Genomic DNA, 16,313 nt, shown 5'->3' on the forward strand with positions numbered 1-16,313 from the left:
TCAGCCCCAAGTTCGCACTCTCCCGAGCTCTGACTGAGACTCTGTGTCTCAGCGGGCCAGTTTCCTCCAGCAGATGGTGCCTCAGTCTAGTTCTTGGAGGCCCATTTTGTTTCCCTCTTCCCTGTTTTCCAGAAGGGCTCACTGTGCCACGGGAAGGAGGTCTGTGTAGAGGAGGCACCACCCCCTCAGGGGCAGCAGTCACTGTGAGCTTGCATTCAGCAAGTGTTGCTGGGAGACACTGGCCTGTTGTGCTTGGCCAGCGGCCTGGCTTGAGCCTCTGCTGAAGTCGGTTGTGTCAAGACCTGCCTGTTGGATCCTGGCTCAGGCTGCACCAGCATCATCCCGAGAGACCCAAGGCCCCCTGGGAGGGAGACCACGGGAAGAAAGTGGAGGGCAGTCGCCAAGGGCTTGCCCAGGCCCAAGCCTCAGTCCTCGTGGGGGAGGGCCGGGTGTGCATGAAGCCAGGCCGCCCGTGGCTCATCTCCGTGCCCCACGCTCAGGGCTAACTCCTGCCCCAGCCTTCCCTGGACCAGGCAGGAGTGCCAAAGAGCTGTTCACAGTCAGATGTGGTGGTGCATGTACTCTGGGAGGCTGAGGCAGGAGGATAGCAAATTTGAGCCCAGCCTGGACAGCTTGGCAGATCTTATCTCAAGAAAACAACAACAACAACAGCAACAGGTCCAAGCCCAGTGCAAATACTTGGGTTCAATCACCAGTGCAAAACAGGACAGCTGTTTGGCTAAACCCTTAGGATGCCAGGCTTGGCCACTGTCCCCAGCCGTCTGCTCCCTGCAGGGCCAGCCTAGCTGAAGCAGAAGGTTTTCAGCTATCCTAGGAGCAGGGTGGCCCCAGGAACTGGACTCGGGCTTTATGTCCCCTTTCTGCAAATCAGTGTGTGGAAAGTGAATTCACTCAATGCCAACTCACCAAACACCGGTCCCTGAATTACTGTCCCATGACATCTCTGTGTCATGCGTGTGCCGGCCTTGGCCCTTGGCTCTGTGGCTGCCGTGTGATATGTAGGGGGCTGCTGGCAGTAGGGAGGCAGGATGTCCTGCATGGGCTCCCAGAGTCTGTGTCTCGTGACTTCCATTCTGTTCTGCTCCTGAATCCGACCAGTCCCTGCCCCTTGCCCTGCCATTCTTTTACCATTTTGACCAAAATGGGAGTATTTTCCCTTAAAAGCAGTTTAATATACTCTGCATTTTTCTAGACACATGCCTTGCCTTGTCATTTCCTAACAGTTAGGAGTGCTGATGTGGTGAGCCACAGGAAGCCTCACAGGTTTGGTGTGCTTTTCCCATGGTTGGAAGTCTGAGGAGGCACAGGTAGGGCTGTGGCTCCTTTGAGCTTCTTGACATGCTGTCCTTGTGGTGGGGTCCTCCTGCTGAGAGAGGCTGTCTCACTGTCCAACCACCTCCTAGACAGGATTCAGGGAGAACAAAGGGCAGGAGCTGTGCTACCCCTTACCCAGTGAAGCAGAATTTGCTGATATCCCTTCTGCACCTGTCCCTCACCAACACTAGCCATGAGGCCACTTCACTCACGGCCCACCTGCCTGTTTCTGCTGCTGTGACATGCAGGAAGTTGTGGCAGGGGTCCTGGCCCAGGCCTGGCTTAAGGTTCTATTGAAAAGTGAGGTAGGGTTTGTTCTTTGAGTGAGAAAATAAGACTTTTTAAGAGGCCAGGATCTACAGATCAGATTAGATCACAAGTATTCATGAGCTGGGGTGTTGCTATTACTGTAATCCCATTTCCATTCACCAGCTGATGTGCTGTGTAGAAACTCAGCATGAGAAGGAGATGAGAGATGAGGAAAAGCATGAACCATGAAGTGTTCTGAGTCATAACAAGCAAGATGCCCTGGGGCTCCAAGGAAGGACAAGAAGTCCCACTGCTGGGGAGGACCAAAAGAACAGAGCATCGTGTACCTCTAATGCTTACTGTAAATTTTACATCAAGTTGACTTCTATTTAGCAGCCCCTGTTGCTGCCTCTAGTGCCTGGATTCTAACTGCTAAGACTCAGCTGAGCCTCCTGAGTGCCAAAGGAGGCAAAGGACACCTTCAGCGTTTCCTGAGAGCCCAGGTGGGCTCTTCTGAGCAATAAGTGAACCCGGTGAAGGAGCTTAGGAAAGCCGAAGAGTGATTCACCACAATCTGATATTTAAATATTTCACTGAAAACCGGTTGGCCTATACGGAGTTAGCAAGCAGATTCATTAGAGCACCCTAAACATCACAATGACTAGTACAGGCATAAAATTAGATAATTCCTTAGGGAGAAAATAATCTATATTCAGTGTGGTGTAATGCAATGTCTACTGTGTTGAGAATAAGGAGTGATGTTTTAAAAAACTAACAGGACTTCCTTGTACTTACCTAGGGAACCCTAAGATTTTGATCTGTAAATTGAGCATAATCCCACCACATGTAGAAGGTGCTGCTAGTATTCCTCAGCATCTGGTTCTCCTCTACATCTGCTCCCTGGAAGGTGGTCATGTCCAGTTGTCTTGGCCAATGAAATGTACATGAAAGTGTCACATGTTACTGTGAAGCATAAGCATTTAGTAGTCAGTAACGGAGGTGTTTCACTTTGGTTTCCCTGACCCAGCAAGCTCAGAATTAGTGTTGACTTGGAGGGATCATATAGTGAAAGCAGCCTTGGTTCCTGGATCAACGCATGGAATATTCAGACCCGGAGCCAAATTGGTGAGTAAGAAACTATTAATAAAGATAAACGCCTAAGACTTGGGAGGCTGTTTATGACTATGATTTATCCTAATTTATTCTGACCATGGACATCACAGGATTAAAACTATAGAAGATCTTCCACAGAACATTAAGCAGGAAAATATTTGACATACTAGTTGCAATAAAGAGCCTGTCTTAGTTACTTCTCTCATTGCTGAGACAAAATACCCAATATCCAAATTTAAGGGAGGAAAGACTTATTTTGGCTCATAGTTAGTAGAATTTTCAGTGCACAGTCAACTGGCTCCAAGGCCAGGTGGTGTGACAGAGGGGCGTTGTAGAGGAGAAATAGTTCATGGCAGGGTAGGCAGAAGGCAGCAAGCAGCAGCAGCCTAAGCAGGCTTCCCTCTCACTGTAAACCTTCTCATTGGTGGCATCCACACCCAGGTTGGGGCTCCCTTATCCCAGCATCACACCCTAATCCAGCCACCTTCAAACACCCCACCTACGACCACATGAAGCTTTCAGGGACGTCTAGACTCAAGTCATAACAGAACCGATACTATGAATAGAGGGTATGAATGAAATACACACAGAGAAACACTTAAGTGAAGTTTTCAACATGTGACAGTGAGCAAATGGGCTGGCCACAGCAGAAGAATGATGTTGGACCCTCGTCTAACACTATATACAGAAATTAACTTAAAGTTAAAGATCTAAATGTAACACCTAATGCTATAAAACCCTTGGTAGAAAACATATAGGAAAAACTTTATGACATTAGATTTAGCAGTGATGTCTTGGATATGACACCAAAGGCACAAGTAACAAAAGAAAAAACAGACAAATTGGACTTCATGAAAATGTTCAAGTATTTGTGTTCTGAAGGACACTCAACAGAGTAACAAGACAACCTACAGAAGGATAAAAAACACTTTCAAGTCACACATTTGATAAGATATGAATACCCAACTCCTAACACTCAGCAAGGATAAAAACAACTTGATTTAAAAATGGGCAAAGGACTTGAATAGACATTTCAACAAAGAGGACATACAAATAGCCAATAAGCTCATGAAAAGATGCCCACCTTCACTAACCACTAGGCAACTGCAAACCAGTCACTTTACACACAGTAAAAATCTGTATCAAAACAAACAAGGAAACATAATAGAACAAGTGCTGACGAGGATGTGGAGAAACTGGAGTCCTCATGCACTGCTGGTTGGAATACAAAATAGGGCAGGCACTACACAAAAGAATGCAGCAGCAGTTCCTTGAAACATTAAAAGTAGAATTATCATATGACCCAGCAATTCCACTTCTGGAAATACACCCAAAAGAATTAAAAGCAGGGTTTTGAAAAGATGTTTCTGTACCCATGCTCATAGCTGCATCATTCACAAGAGCCGAAGGTGGAGGCCACCCCATAGCTTGAACTGACAGAAACAGAATGTGCTCTGTAATACAATGGAGCTTCCTCAGCCTGAGCAGCTCTGCCGCAATCTACAACATGGGGACCCCAACCATGTGCTAATAGAAGTCAGCCAGTCACTGAAGGACAAACGTCTGATGTCACTATTGTGGGCACTTAGAGGAGCCAAGTCTGTAGAGGCAGAAAGTATGCTGGTGGTTTTCAGGGGCTGAGGGAGGAAAAACTGGAGAGTTATTGTGTAATGGAGACAGAGTTTTAGTTTTGAAGATGAAAAGAGCTCTGGGGATGGTGGTGGCTGCACAGTGTGAATGTGAATGAGAAGGCCACAGAACTGTGCACTTAAAAATGGTGAAACGGTGAGTATTGTGCGCTGTACTTCAAACCCAAATTTAAAATAAGTCTAAATATTCAAAGGTAAAGAGCTCAGGAAGGAAAAGCAAAAGCTTTTGCTTGAAAGGGTGAACTGCTCAATTTGGTCCCCGAAAGCAGAGGTGCTTCGGGATGTGGAATTTCCCGTGGGTTTCAACTGTAAAAATATTCCTCTACCTCTGTCCCAGCCACGATGACAGCTATACTCACTGGAACTCAGACAATGATGTAGGATGGGTTTCATTTCCATTTGCTGAATCAGAAACAGAAGACTCCGAGTTGGCGAGTGACCTGCTTGAGGTCACACAGCTAGTAAAGTGACCACCCAAGTTGCCATGCCATTCCCTAACTTTCCAAAGCCCATTTTGTTTCCACTAGTACAAAGATTCAGAAACTACACCAGGCTTTTAGAAAAATAGGGTGATTTTCTCCTATTGCCTTTTGTGAGCTAGAGAAGTGTTTCCCTTGATTGCAAAGGATCCGCTGTGGGGTTAAAGGAAAGCTGAACTGCGGAGGGCTGATTCACAAGCTTTTGAGGTAGTGGGTGTAGGGGACCTGGCAGCACCCCCAAATCCTGCGCAGACACAGCCTGGCCACCATTACCAGCAGCAACGGCCCGGAGAGAGCCTCACCTTTTCTCTGAGATAATCGGCACTGGAGAGTCTGAATAGCAAATGGGAACATCTTGTCCTAGAGACAGGAGTGTCTGTGGGCTCTCACCATAATCATCTTGCTGACTTCCAGAGCTCCCTGAAACAGACGACTGCCTGATGGGGCTGAATTACAGTGTCTGGGTGACATTCCGGTGGCAGACAGAACAACCTGCCTCTTCCAGAAACGTCTGTATCCTAGTCACCAGAAGCTGTGAACACAGTCACATGGAAAAGGGCCTTTGTATCTGCAGACGTGCTTAACTGTTGTGGTTTTAAAAGGAAAGTCTTCCCCCAAAGGCTCATGTATTGATGGCTTGTTCTCCAGGGCAGCAAGGTTCAAGGTGGGGCTTTTGGAAGGTGATTAGATCTGTGATGATTAACCTGTGATGAGTGCGCAACTGTCTGTGCTGTAGGAGGTGGGGCCTGGCTGCAGGAAGCAGTCACTGGGAACATGCCTTTGGAGGGTATATCTCCTCTCTGGCTCTTTCACTTCTTTTCTGCTACCTGGATGACAGGAAGTGAGCAACTTTCCATGCCCTTCCACCATGATGTTTCTGCCTTGGAGCCAGCTAACCATGGACTCAAACCTCTGAAACCATGAGTCAAAATAAACCTCTCCTCCTTTAAATTGTTTTCTCAGGTATTTGGTCATAGGGACAAAAAGCTAATATATTAAGCAAGGACCTTCAGGTAGAGAGGTTGTCCAGAATTATCGGGGTGGACCCAGTATCATCACATGGGATTTAGAAGCAAGACCTTTTCCAGCGGTAGACAGAGTGAGATGCAACTGGAGAAGAGAGGCAGAGAGACTCGGTGTTGCTGACTTTGACGATGGAGCCAGGAGGCCGTAATCTGAGGGGCAGGGGCAGCCACTAGAAGCTGAGAAGGCCAGGAAACAGACTCTCCACTAAGGTTTACCAGAAGGGACAGCAGCCCTACCATCACCTTGGCTGGGGCTCAGCGAGATCCAAGTCGGACTTCTGACCTGTGGAACTGCAAGGTAATAATTCAGGGTGCTTTAATCATTAGTGTGCCGTAATCCGTTCCAGCCACAATAGACAACCATACAATCAGGAGAACTATTGGCTGGAAAGTGTCTTACTCGTGTGCCATGACCTCTCTAGTGCATAGGCCTGATCCTCTGCTCACTCCGATGTCTGATTGGACTCCACATCCTGTTGATTATACCCATAGAAACTGTACTGTGACAGTAGCTCCTCCCAACAGCAGGCTGGCTTCACAGCAGCTGGCCACCTGCTAGACACTCAAGCGGTTTTTCCCAACCTTCATGATAATCCTTGTAGGTGAGAGGTCCCTCTGACCACGGGGGACGTTGAGAGTCAGGGAGGTGAACTGAGCAGAATGCAAGCTCCCCATCCTCTCTGGCAGGTACCTCTGGTAAGAACCTCACTAACATTAAGGAATCTGGCTTTTCTTGCCCAGACCCACAGCCATGGCCCCAACACAGGGGCCTCGTGTCCCTCCAGGGTTATGCCCACTGCTCCCCAAGGTGTCCCCTGCTGTAGGTCTCATCTCCATCTACAGCCAGAGCAGCTGCTCTTTTGCACAGACCGGTTCTTGTCATTTCTCTGCTTATCTTTCCCATGGGTCCCCACTTCATGGCATTCTTAGCACGACGTTCAGAGCCCTTTTCACCTGCTTTTGAATTCATTCCTTCAAACTCTCCATGCTATAGACCATCAGCATGTTAGCTCAGTGCCAGAATGCAGATGGACTTTTCTTCACCAGGTGAAAGAACCTCCTCATACGACAAGCAAGGTACCTGGATCAGAGATGTGAAGCTGTCTCCCCATGTCACACAGCTCATAAGAAGCAGTCAACACTAGACCCCAAGCTCCCTGGTGAAGCACTCCAGAGTCTTCAAGACAGAATCTCTCCACCTCCCTTCTCTGCTGCCATTACTGAGTGAGAACTAGCCCCTCTCCAATCTGGGCTTCATACGGAAAGGAAATCTAAATATGCCTCTCCACAGCTCAAAATACTCAACAGCCCTCTGTTACCTTTCAGATAGAGCCACACTATTAGGGACAAGGCCCCTGCATGACTCTGAGCTCCGTCTTGAGACCTCTGCTGACACCCAGTCCCCTGCGGGTCTTTGCCCCCTTCTGCCTCAGGCTGAGTTTGTGCAGAGTACTCTTCCTCCTTTCTCTCCCTCAGCCTTTGCTTCCCCAGGATGCCTCCCCCTGTGAGATGCTCCTGGTGTCGGGCCCCATTCGTTCCATTAGTCTGGCCATGTGTCCTCTCTCCATCAAACTTCATGCTCCATAAGACTGTGCACATTTGTGTCCCCAGTGCTGATGACAGTAACAGCAGTGGATGGGGAGTGAAGCGAAAGTCAGTGGCAACCTATTGAAGGAATTAGCACCCATGGCCCAGCTGGGAAGTGGATTCATCATTTCCGTTTACCTTTCTGAGAAGGGAAAGAGCAGAAAAAGGTGCCAAGTGCTGCAATGCTGTGACATGGCATCGGTATGCTGTCCTGGGGCTGCTTGTTTGTTGTCTTGCTGCTGTTAATTGCTTTGTTTGGGGGAAAAATTTAAAATGTTTTTAAAATGCCATTCTGAAACAGACTTAAGATGAAAAAACAAACCCCAAAGCTGTCAAATGAATAAATGTATTTTATTGAAGAACACAAATGGGGACTCCTGACAACTTCCTAGAAAATAGGCTCCCCCACCCACCCACCCCTGTTTTTACTGTAGTATTTTTAGGTCTAGACCTGCGTGATTAAGCACAGGAAATTTCTTATTTTTCCAGGATTTTGCACACAGAACAGCCCATATGTGATGCTCTATGTATAGAACACCAGACGCAGCTGATTCCAAAATCATCCTTAATGCTTCTCACATACGTCTTATGAGGGCATCGGATCTGAAAGTGTCCCAAATGCTTCTGCTGCCGAGCTTTCTAGTACTTGGACATCGCTGGACAGCAGAGGAGAATTGGTGAGCTCTGCTCCACTTGGAAGGGTTACCAGTTTTTGGTTGGCAGGAATGATGGGTTTGAACAATGTGGACTGTTGTACCTAGAGTTTACCTGCTCTTTCCCTTCCTAACCCAGCAGAAATATAGTATCTGACTTCCAAACTTAGCCCAAATTAATGCCGTGCGTTCCCTTTTCAACAATACCAGAAATACGTGTGCTTTTTAAAAACTTCATCCATGAAACACACTCCTTTTCTTGTGCCCTTCTAGGTGCCCCATAATTTGATGATAAAACATCTGGGCGCTGCCGGAATGCAAAGTCTTGGCAGCAGGGCACTGTGTGCATCTTACCTCCTCGGTGACCCCACCACCCAGCACATCAGAGACACTGCTAAATATTTTGAAATTAACCCAGGTAAATGTGTATTTAACACTTTAGACTGAAATTCACACATGCCTATTTTAGAAGTTTTAGGAGAAACAGAAAAACTAGAAAGAAAAGATAATACTACATAATCACTTAAAGATGAACATATTGGCATCCTGCTCCAGACATTTATGCATGTATATGTGTGTTCTGTGTACAACATGTTGTACATGAAGTTTTCTAACCTGTATATGCTTTTAACCCTCTCTCTCTCTCGCTCTCTCTCTCTCTCTCTCTCTCTCTCTCTCTCTCTCTATATATATATATATATATATCTCATGCCAGTAAATATTTGTGACTACATCTTTAGTGATGGCACTGCATGATTGCACCGTAAGAATGAACCACAGTGGATGTAACCACTCTCCCACTGTGGCTGGAGAATACTCCCAGGCACCAGATGCTCCATTTCTCAGCATTTCAGGAAAGTGGGGCATTCATTGTTAATAGGGAGGGAGCATCAAGGGCCAAAATTCGGCGCTCAAGTCTACAGTTACATAGAACACACTTTGGTCTTTCTTTCATGGCTCGGGAACATTCTGGAGTGACTTCTTATGCAGAAGTAAACACTTGGTTTTAGAGGGGTCAGATCTGTGCAAAGCTGTCAGAAACAAACACAAAGCAGAACACTAGCTCTGGTGCCTCTGGTGTCAAGAGGGGACCCCAACTTAGTTTTCTCAGTACCTCCCCGAAATGTCCTTAATGACAAAAGAAATGGTTAACATATTTATTTGTGTATGAGGCTAAACATTTTGCAAGGGACTTGAGGCCAAATACTCTAATCTGTTGTTCTCTTACTGTATCTGAGAAAACTGTCCCCCTGCTTCCACTTTCTGCCTTAGGGAGATGGCATACAGAGACTGTTATGAAAATCGGAAGTTTACTTTTAAGGAGAACGGGCCCTGGTTTGCAAGTACATAGGACACTGTTTCTACAACTGGCTTTGAAGGTCATCTGTGCTTGAGACTTGCACTGGAACAGGGCACACATGTTTGTCAGGCTCAGGGCCGAGCAGTGCCAAGGTCAGCCATGGTTATCATGGTGATAGGGACTCAGAACTTGGTGGGGCCTGGATAGTGGGCAAAAGAGAATCCCTTCCGGCAGCACGCAGCACGGAGCCCCCAAACAAGCATAAATACACTCACAATTGTAACTCATGTATCTTAAAGCTAACTATAAAATTAGCATTTGGCAATTGCCATAAAGCATAAATCAAAATGAATTTCCCCAGAACTCACTATTGCTATTGAACACATTCTACAAGTGGTGATTTTAATAAAATAAAAGGCAACATCTTGTCTTTAGATGGGAATTTCAACAATGAAGTATTTTAGATGGTTTATAGATGTTTTTGCTAAGCCAGTTTCACAGCCTGAATGGGTGAATGTGCTCTATAAACTGTAAGGATTAAATATGGTTAAAATATATAAGATGAGTTAAATATCTAGTAATTTGCTAAAATACTTTCAGTCTATTTGCTATAAAATTTTGTTTAAAAGAAAGTATTTTTAATAAAATCTCAGACCCAGAGTTAAATTTCTCCAAATACAACCACTTACATAAAGAAAACATTCACTTAAATCAATTTAAGGTCCTGGTTGATTATCCCAAGGTGAAACAGTCACCTGTAGGCAAATGGAGTTTGGAAGACAGAGGCAGGGGTTGAGTGGGGAGAGGCTGTTTCTTCTCCATCTTCTCCAGGAACAATCGCCTTTCCCTAAACATGGGGATGACACTTGGGCCTTTTGGGTCTATCCTCTTAGCACAGTGCTTCACGTGGTTCTTGTTCTCAGATGTTCCCCACGAGGAAGAAGAGAGGATTCATGAGAAGGGAGGGTCAGGTCCCCCACGTCCCTATGAGCCCACAACAATCCTTCGGCTGATCGCCCCTGGCAAGGTATAGATGAAGAGGACCAGGAAGATGATGAGGATGATGAGGATGAAGCCGATGATGATGTACTTCTTGAAATTCCTCCAGATGAGATGGTATAGGCACTTGAAGGGGTTCATGAACCAGGAGAAGGAGGTGTCTGGGCGGCTGAGGGGGAAGGCAGAGAACATCAGGCAGGGGAGCAATCATGTTGGCAACACTCAGGATCCTCCAGCCTAAGGGAAGCATTTCTGCCTCCCACTTTCTGGGGACCCACAGGGAGACCCCTGGGAAGGGCAGAAGAAGACTGCTGCCTGCAGCAGGAGCAACCTGACATGAGGCTGGTCTGGAGTAGAGCCTGAGTCGAGTCAGAACCCAGCGAGAGGCCCCACCGCCCTCCTTCCATCCAGGCATGACCAGCTCCAGCCCTGCCTTCCTGGAGCCTGTCCTGCCCACCCCAGTCCCTGAGGAGCCCACTCTGAACCCTCATCTCCCCCGTCCCTTGGTGGTCTTCTTTCTGAGCCTGTTTGTCTTCTACACTCTGATATCTACTCTGCATTATTTCTCCCTAAAGAAGCTGAAAGCTCCTGGAAAGCATAGCTTATGCCTTACATTTCTTCTGTGTTCTCCAAAATGTTCTAGTAGGTGCTGCATGGATAACTGTGAGCTAGCGAGTAACACAGCACCTGTTATGTCCCTAAACATTACAAAAGATGAAGGTTAGTACAGAGACAAAATCACTCATCTTGAGACAGCTGGTGTCTGGGAAAGGAGAGGGCAAATATAATTTCAAAGAATATTTCTATATATATAGTATTTCAAATCCTTATGTAAACACTTTTTAATTGATAGGTAACCAAGGATGAAACTGAATAAAATAATATTTTTTCCTAGTGATTCTACTGCTAGGAATTTATTTAAAGTAGTGATTTATGAAAGAAAAATATTTTCATCATTTTATTACAATGGAAAACAGGCAGAGTAAATTGGGTATCTGATTATGGGGTGGTGATACTTGTGGAATATTTCCTAGCTATTAAAAATCCTAATTAGGGGAGTGAGGGCAACAAAGCAAGACTTTTCAGTAAGGCTTAAAAAATTAAGACAATTTTGTATGTATGATTAGAGAACAAGAAGAAAAATGTGAAATTTATGTTCACATAAGAAATGAGTGGAAAATATGTGACATGACTCCAGAATTCTTGTGTGGTATGACAGACAAGACCCTCTCCATTTGCCAAACACTCTAATATTTTAGATTGTTTTTCTTTTATCAATCTGCTGGGGTTTTTTATTAATCGAGTTTATTGGTGCTATTTAGATATTCATAAGGATCACATTCATCATATGGAACTTGTACCTGTACGTGATGTGTCTTGGTTCTTATTTTTTCTCCACTCCCCTACCCTCCCTTCAACCTTTCTTCTCCTTCTTATTTACAAAAGCTTTGTTTGCACAAAGAAAGATAGATTGTTTTGCAATTGTAGAAACAGGAAGCTCCACCAGTGGGCTGGCACCTATTGCCTGACTCCTGGCTTCTCAGGTCTCCCCAGAGAGCTCCGGAGGATGCTGAACCCTCACTTCCCCTGTCTCCGCCCTCCGCTCCACTCACTTGGGCTTGGCCAAGGGCTCCGGCTCCTTCCGGGCTTTCCCCACAGGACTCTTCTGGGCTTCTTCTGCTGTAACCAGGTGGAACTCCGCTTCCACCTTGCCCTGCAGAGACAGAAGCTTTGGTTCCAGGCCACAGAGAGCCCCCTGGAGCAGGGCCAGCTTTCCAGGACAAGTGCCGTCACGTTAGAGACTGGCAGAAAGTACTTTGACAAACCAGTTGATTTATTTTGAGAAAAGCGGTCGTGTTTTTGGTGCTGGGAGAGGACAACTTTATGAGTAATATTAGCACCAGAATGATGTGGAGTTTTGTGGAAGGAGCGGGCCCTCCTGTGCAGGGGAGCACACACGCGGTCACCTGTAGGATTCACTGGTGATCATCTAGCAGGAAGAAACAATACTAACGACAGACAGGTAACAGTAATCAGAAAGGGGACTGTGATTGCGTGGTGGACCCTTCTGTACCTGCTACTCTCTTGTCTGTCAATTCTCAAGAGGAACTTGGTGGGCGTGGCCCTACATTTGCAAATGGCTTTTGTCATCACTCTTTTTGCTGTCCCCACCAACTGCTTCAGAGCCATCCTTTCCCTCCAGCCCCTCTCTTCTCCTGCCCCTCTGTAAGAAGCAGCTCCCCTGCTTTGAAAGTGGTGAGCAGTGTGCTCCTTTGGAACCTAAGCCAAAGTTGACGACAATGTACATCAGACATCATCAAAAGATGAGACAGGACACCAGCAAAGGTCAAGCCATTCTGTCTTGTTCCTTCATGCCTTTTGGGGACCCCCATATGCCAAGTACTCTTCTAGGACTGGGGACTTAACAGTGATCAAGAAAAATAAAATCCTGAAGTGTCTGCTCTTGGTGGAGAATACCATGTCTCCTCTTGCCTGTTTTGCTTTTGTGCATTGAGATTCAAGCTGATGAGAGAGGCAGAGCTGGCGGGGACTGGCATATCCAAGAAGAGTTCTAACACAAGTCCTCACTGTTGAAGCTCCTCTCTCTGAGTGGTGCATGGCTTAGACCTGATCTGACTTCTGAGACCTGGCCTGATTTATTACCCCAGTAAAAAAGTCCAAGGTCCAGCTAAACCATAGGTCTTGAGTTAGCTTCCCCATTCACTTGAAGTCAAGGACTTCTCAACAAGCAGGTCTGGCTGCTGGCAGCGATGACAATGTAATTAAACATAGTTTCTCATGGGAGAAATGATCAAGACGTAAAATGGGGTAAGGCTGGAGGAGAGAGTGGCAGTCACCTCTGAGTAAAGAAGTGTGGTGGCTTCTGTTACAAGTGAAGCATGAGTTCAAAACCAGGTGGTCTCATTCACTCTTTGGATTAAAAACCTGACCAAGGGCCGGGATAACTCAGTGGTTCTGCCACCTGCCCCACAAGTGCAAGGACCTGAGTTCAGTCCCCAGTACAAAAAAACCCTGACCAAACTCAAAACAGTATTGTATGCCCTGTGATCCGGAAATGTTCCCTAAATAGATGTATATATGTAGTCTCTTGTTATTGAGAAATCATGGCCCCCCAGGCAATGACTTGCATGGATAAGCATTCAGAAAAATATTCAGAAACCATGGGAGAGAAGAAATATAAAGCTTCTGTTGACTGTAATTACATAACTATCAGCATAGAGTGATAATAATAGAACTCTAGCAGAAGTTGCAATCTTTTACTGATTGCTCACTTTGTCCCAGCTTGACTGTTCTGTTCATTTATCTATCCGTCTGCCTGTCTGCCTGTCTGTCTGTCTTCCTAGCTAGCTAGCTACTGCCTGTCATCTGCCTCAGCAACAGGTAAAGTGCTTTTTATCTGTAGAGAAATGAAGCCACAGAAGCCAAATAACTTTTCCAAGGTCATATATGCAATAGGCCATCTGTGTTAGTCAGGTTTTCTTCCACTGGAACAAAATTCCTGGCAGACACAACTGAAAGGAGGAAAGATTTATGTTGGCTCACTGTTTCAAAGGTCAGCCTATGGCTGGCTGGCTTTGAGGCAAAAACATCACGGCAAAGAGCAGGGGGGAAGAATAATGCTTACCTCATGGCAGCTGAGAAGCAGAGGGCAAGAGGGAAATACAGAGAGGAAGGGGCTGAGGACAAAATATACCTTCAAAACCACACTCCCAGTGACTTGTTTCATCCAGGTCTCGTGTCCTAAAAAACATATTCTGCTAATGAACTCATCACTGGATTTATCCACTCAGTGAAGTCAGTTCCCTCATAATCCAACCACCTCTCTAGGAAGCTCTTCATTCCAGTCAAGGTGAGTATCAAGATAACTGTCATACCACCCAACTGGAATTTGAACCCAGGTCTATATGACACCAAACTTCATGTTCTTTCCATTATAGCAAACTGCCTTCCAGCTTATTCATCCACTGCAGATAACTGGACAAGAAGCTTTACAAGGCTCTTCCCAACTCTCACAGGAGATGATTCCATGATTGTCTTCATAATCACTACCTGTTATGGCTTGTGTCTAGATGTCCCCCAGAACTTCATGTGGTCATAGAGGGTGCTTTTCAGAAGTGGCTGGATCTAGAGTGTGATCCTAGGACTAAGTGTGTGATGCTGGGATCAAGGATGTGTGACTACTAAATTAGCCCACTGATTGGTTTAGCATAGTTCTAAGAGCAGATAATGGGAAGGTCCACCCTGAGTGTGAGTGCTACCTGCTCTAAGGGTGTGTGGCCTGGAAAGAATATAAGGGACAGAAAGAGGGCTGCTGTGGTTGCTTGCTGCTTGATGATTACTACTTCTCTGCTTTGCTGCCTTCCTGCCTTCTGCCCACCATGAACTGTTTCTCCTCTGTGATGCCCCTCTGCTATGCCACCCTGCCTAGAAGCCAGCCGACTATGAACTGAAACCTCTACAAACTGTGAGGCAAAACAAACCTTTCCACCTTTAAGTGTCAAGTTTTTGTCTCAGCAATGAGAAAAGTAATTAAGACACCATCTAAAGGCACTTGTCTTCTTGGGTCTTTGTTTCCTCATCTGTCAAATGTCCAGATACTCTCCAGAGCTATCTACCTCTAACTTCCAAGATTTATGAAAGGCAGAGTTAAAGCCCAAGGATCCCTTGCAGCACTTAGTGGAAGAAACACAAGAAACCAGCCCAAAACCATAACAGAAGGGTTTCCATACACAAGCAGGACTTATTTCCACAAGTCTTTCAGAAGTGCCCTATCCACTAAGGAGAATTTTGTACACTGAGAGCTTCATCCAGTTGTTCTAATTTGATGGAAAGTCAGCTGAAGAGGAGCTAACCAGTTGCTGGGTCCAGAATGCTGGGAAGACAGGATAGAAATCAACAGAGAGACATCAGAACTAGAATGACCATAATAGACCCTTTGTTCTCTGCTGCTTAATAATAGCAAGCTCGTTCCCACAGCTCTTTGTAGCTTGTGTGGTGCTTCCTGCATGCATCATTCCATTTAAGCAATGGGACAACCTGGCCAAATGGATAGCATTTTTGTTTCCATTTTGCAGCCAAGTTACCAAGGCTTGGGGATATTTGCTAACTTGTGATACTAGACTAGGATTTGCACTGAGGTTCTCTGATGTCTCATTCTTCTGCTACTTTATGTGTCCAAGTAGCCTCTCATTGAGGAAGAAAAGAAGTAGCCTGTTTATTTAGAAATTAATAGGTGTGTTTTTTCTGAAATGTTCAGAAAGAAACCCATGGTCCTTGCCATCGCTCTGACATTACCAGGTGCACTGGACCCCAATGGTGGACTGGCCTTGAAGCTAAGGGATATTAATGGCACAGCACAGCACAGCCAATAGCTGAGCAAATAGGGTGTGGTGCAGATAGGTCTACTCTGACATCAGATTCTATCAGCTGTGTGACCTTGGGTGAATTACCTGCCTTCTTTAAGTCTCACTATCCTGGGAGCATTAATAGTAGGTACCAGTATAAGATTGCTTTGAAATATAAATGAAATACATATGCAGTGCCAACCCTAGTGCCTGTCAAATAGGAAACCTTTAAAAATGATGTTGCTACATTTAACACTATTTTTTCAACAGAAGCATGTAATTTAATCAAAACACCTCTCTGCCCATACCCCCAGCAGTCCCACAGGCCCACACCTTACAAGAAAAAAATAAAGAAAACGAAGGCTGAGAATACTGATTTTCCCTCGGCAGACGAGTCATTTGTTAATCCCCTGAGGAGCCTTGTTCCAGCAACGCCGCCTCACCTGGGTGGGCACAAAGCATTTGCTGGGCATCAGGAAGGCAGCCAGGGAAGGTGCTACTGACACGTTCTGACAAATGCCACGCCTCCCCACGAATCTCTCCACCCAGAGGGCTCCG

General features: G+C 45.9%; 1 protein-coding gene and 1 long non-coding RNA gene across 7 annotated transcripts in view; one reads left to right on the forward strand and one right to left on the reverse strand.

Moving 5' to 3' along the window:
* Positions 1–5,354: 5,354 nt before the first annotated feature.
* Positions 5,355–9,977, forward strand: LOC101716674 (uncharacterized). Of its 2 annotated transcripts, XR_015441613.1 has the most exons (6): positions 5,355–6,148; positions 6,898–7,074; positions 7,462–7,638; positions 7,927–8,114; positions 8,364–8,508; positions 9,363–9,955. It is a non-coding gene; the product is annotated as an uncharacterized LOC101716674 (long non-coding RNA). The 2 variants fall into 2 exon arrangements; XR_015441607.1 differs by having other exon boundaries at positions 8,364–9,977.
* A 59-nt stretch (positions 9,978–10,036) lies between these two features.
* Fer1l6 (fer-1 like family member 6) overlaps positions 10,037–16,313 on the reverse strand; it is a 142,598-nt gene continuing 136,321 nt past the window's right edge. For 4 of the 5 annotated variants that reach the window (XM_087188175.1, XM_087188171.1, XM_087188176.1 and 1 more), the window contains 2 exons: positions 12,003–12,103; positions 10,037–10,558 (listed from right to left, as the gene is read on the reverse strand). In XM_087188175.1, the coding sequence (XP_087044301.1) occupies positions 10,375–10,558; positions 12,003–12,103 (285 nt within the window). In that variant the 3' untranslated portion in view covers positions 10,037–10,374. The remainder of the gene's footprint in view (positions 10,559–12,002; positions 12,104–16,313) is intronic. The other variant, XM_087188177.1, reaches the window with a different exon arrangement.

This window comes from Heterocephalus glaber, unplaced genomic scaffold, assembly GCF_053883595.1.
Source record: "Heterocephalus glaber isolate CG9 unplaced genomic scaffold, H.glaber_assembly_v1.0 deba00000281, whole genome shotgun sequence".
NCBI lineage: Eukaryota > Metazoa > Chordata > Mammalia > Rodentia > Bathyergidae > Heterocephalus > Heterocephalus glaber.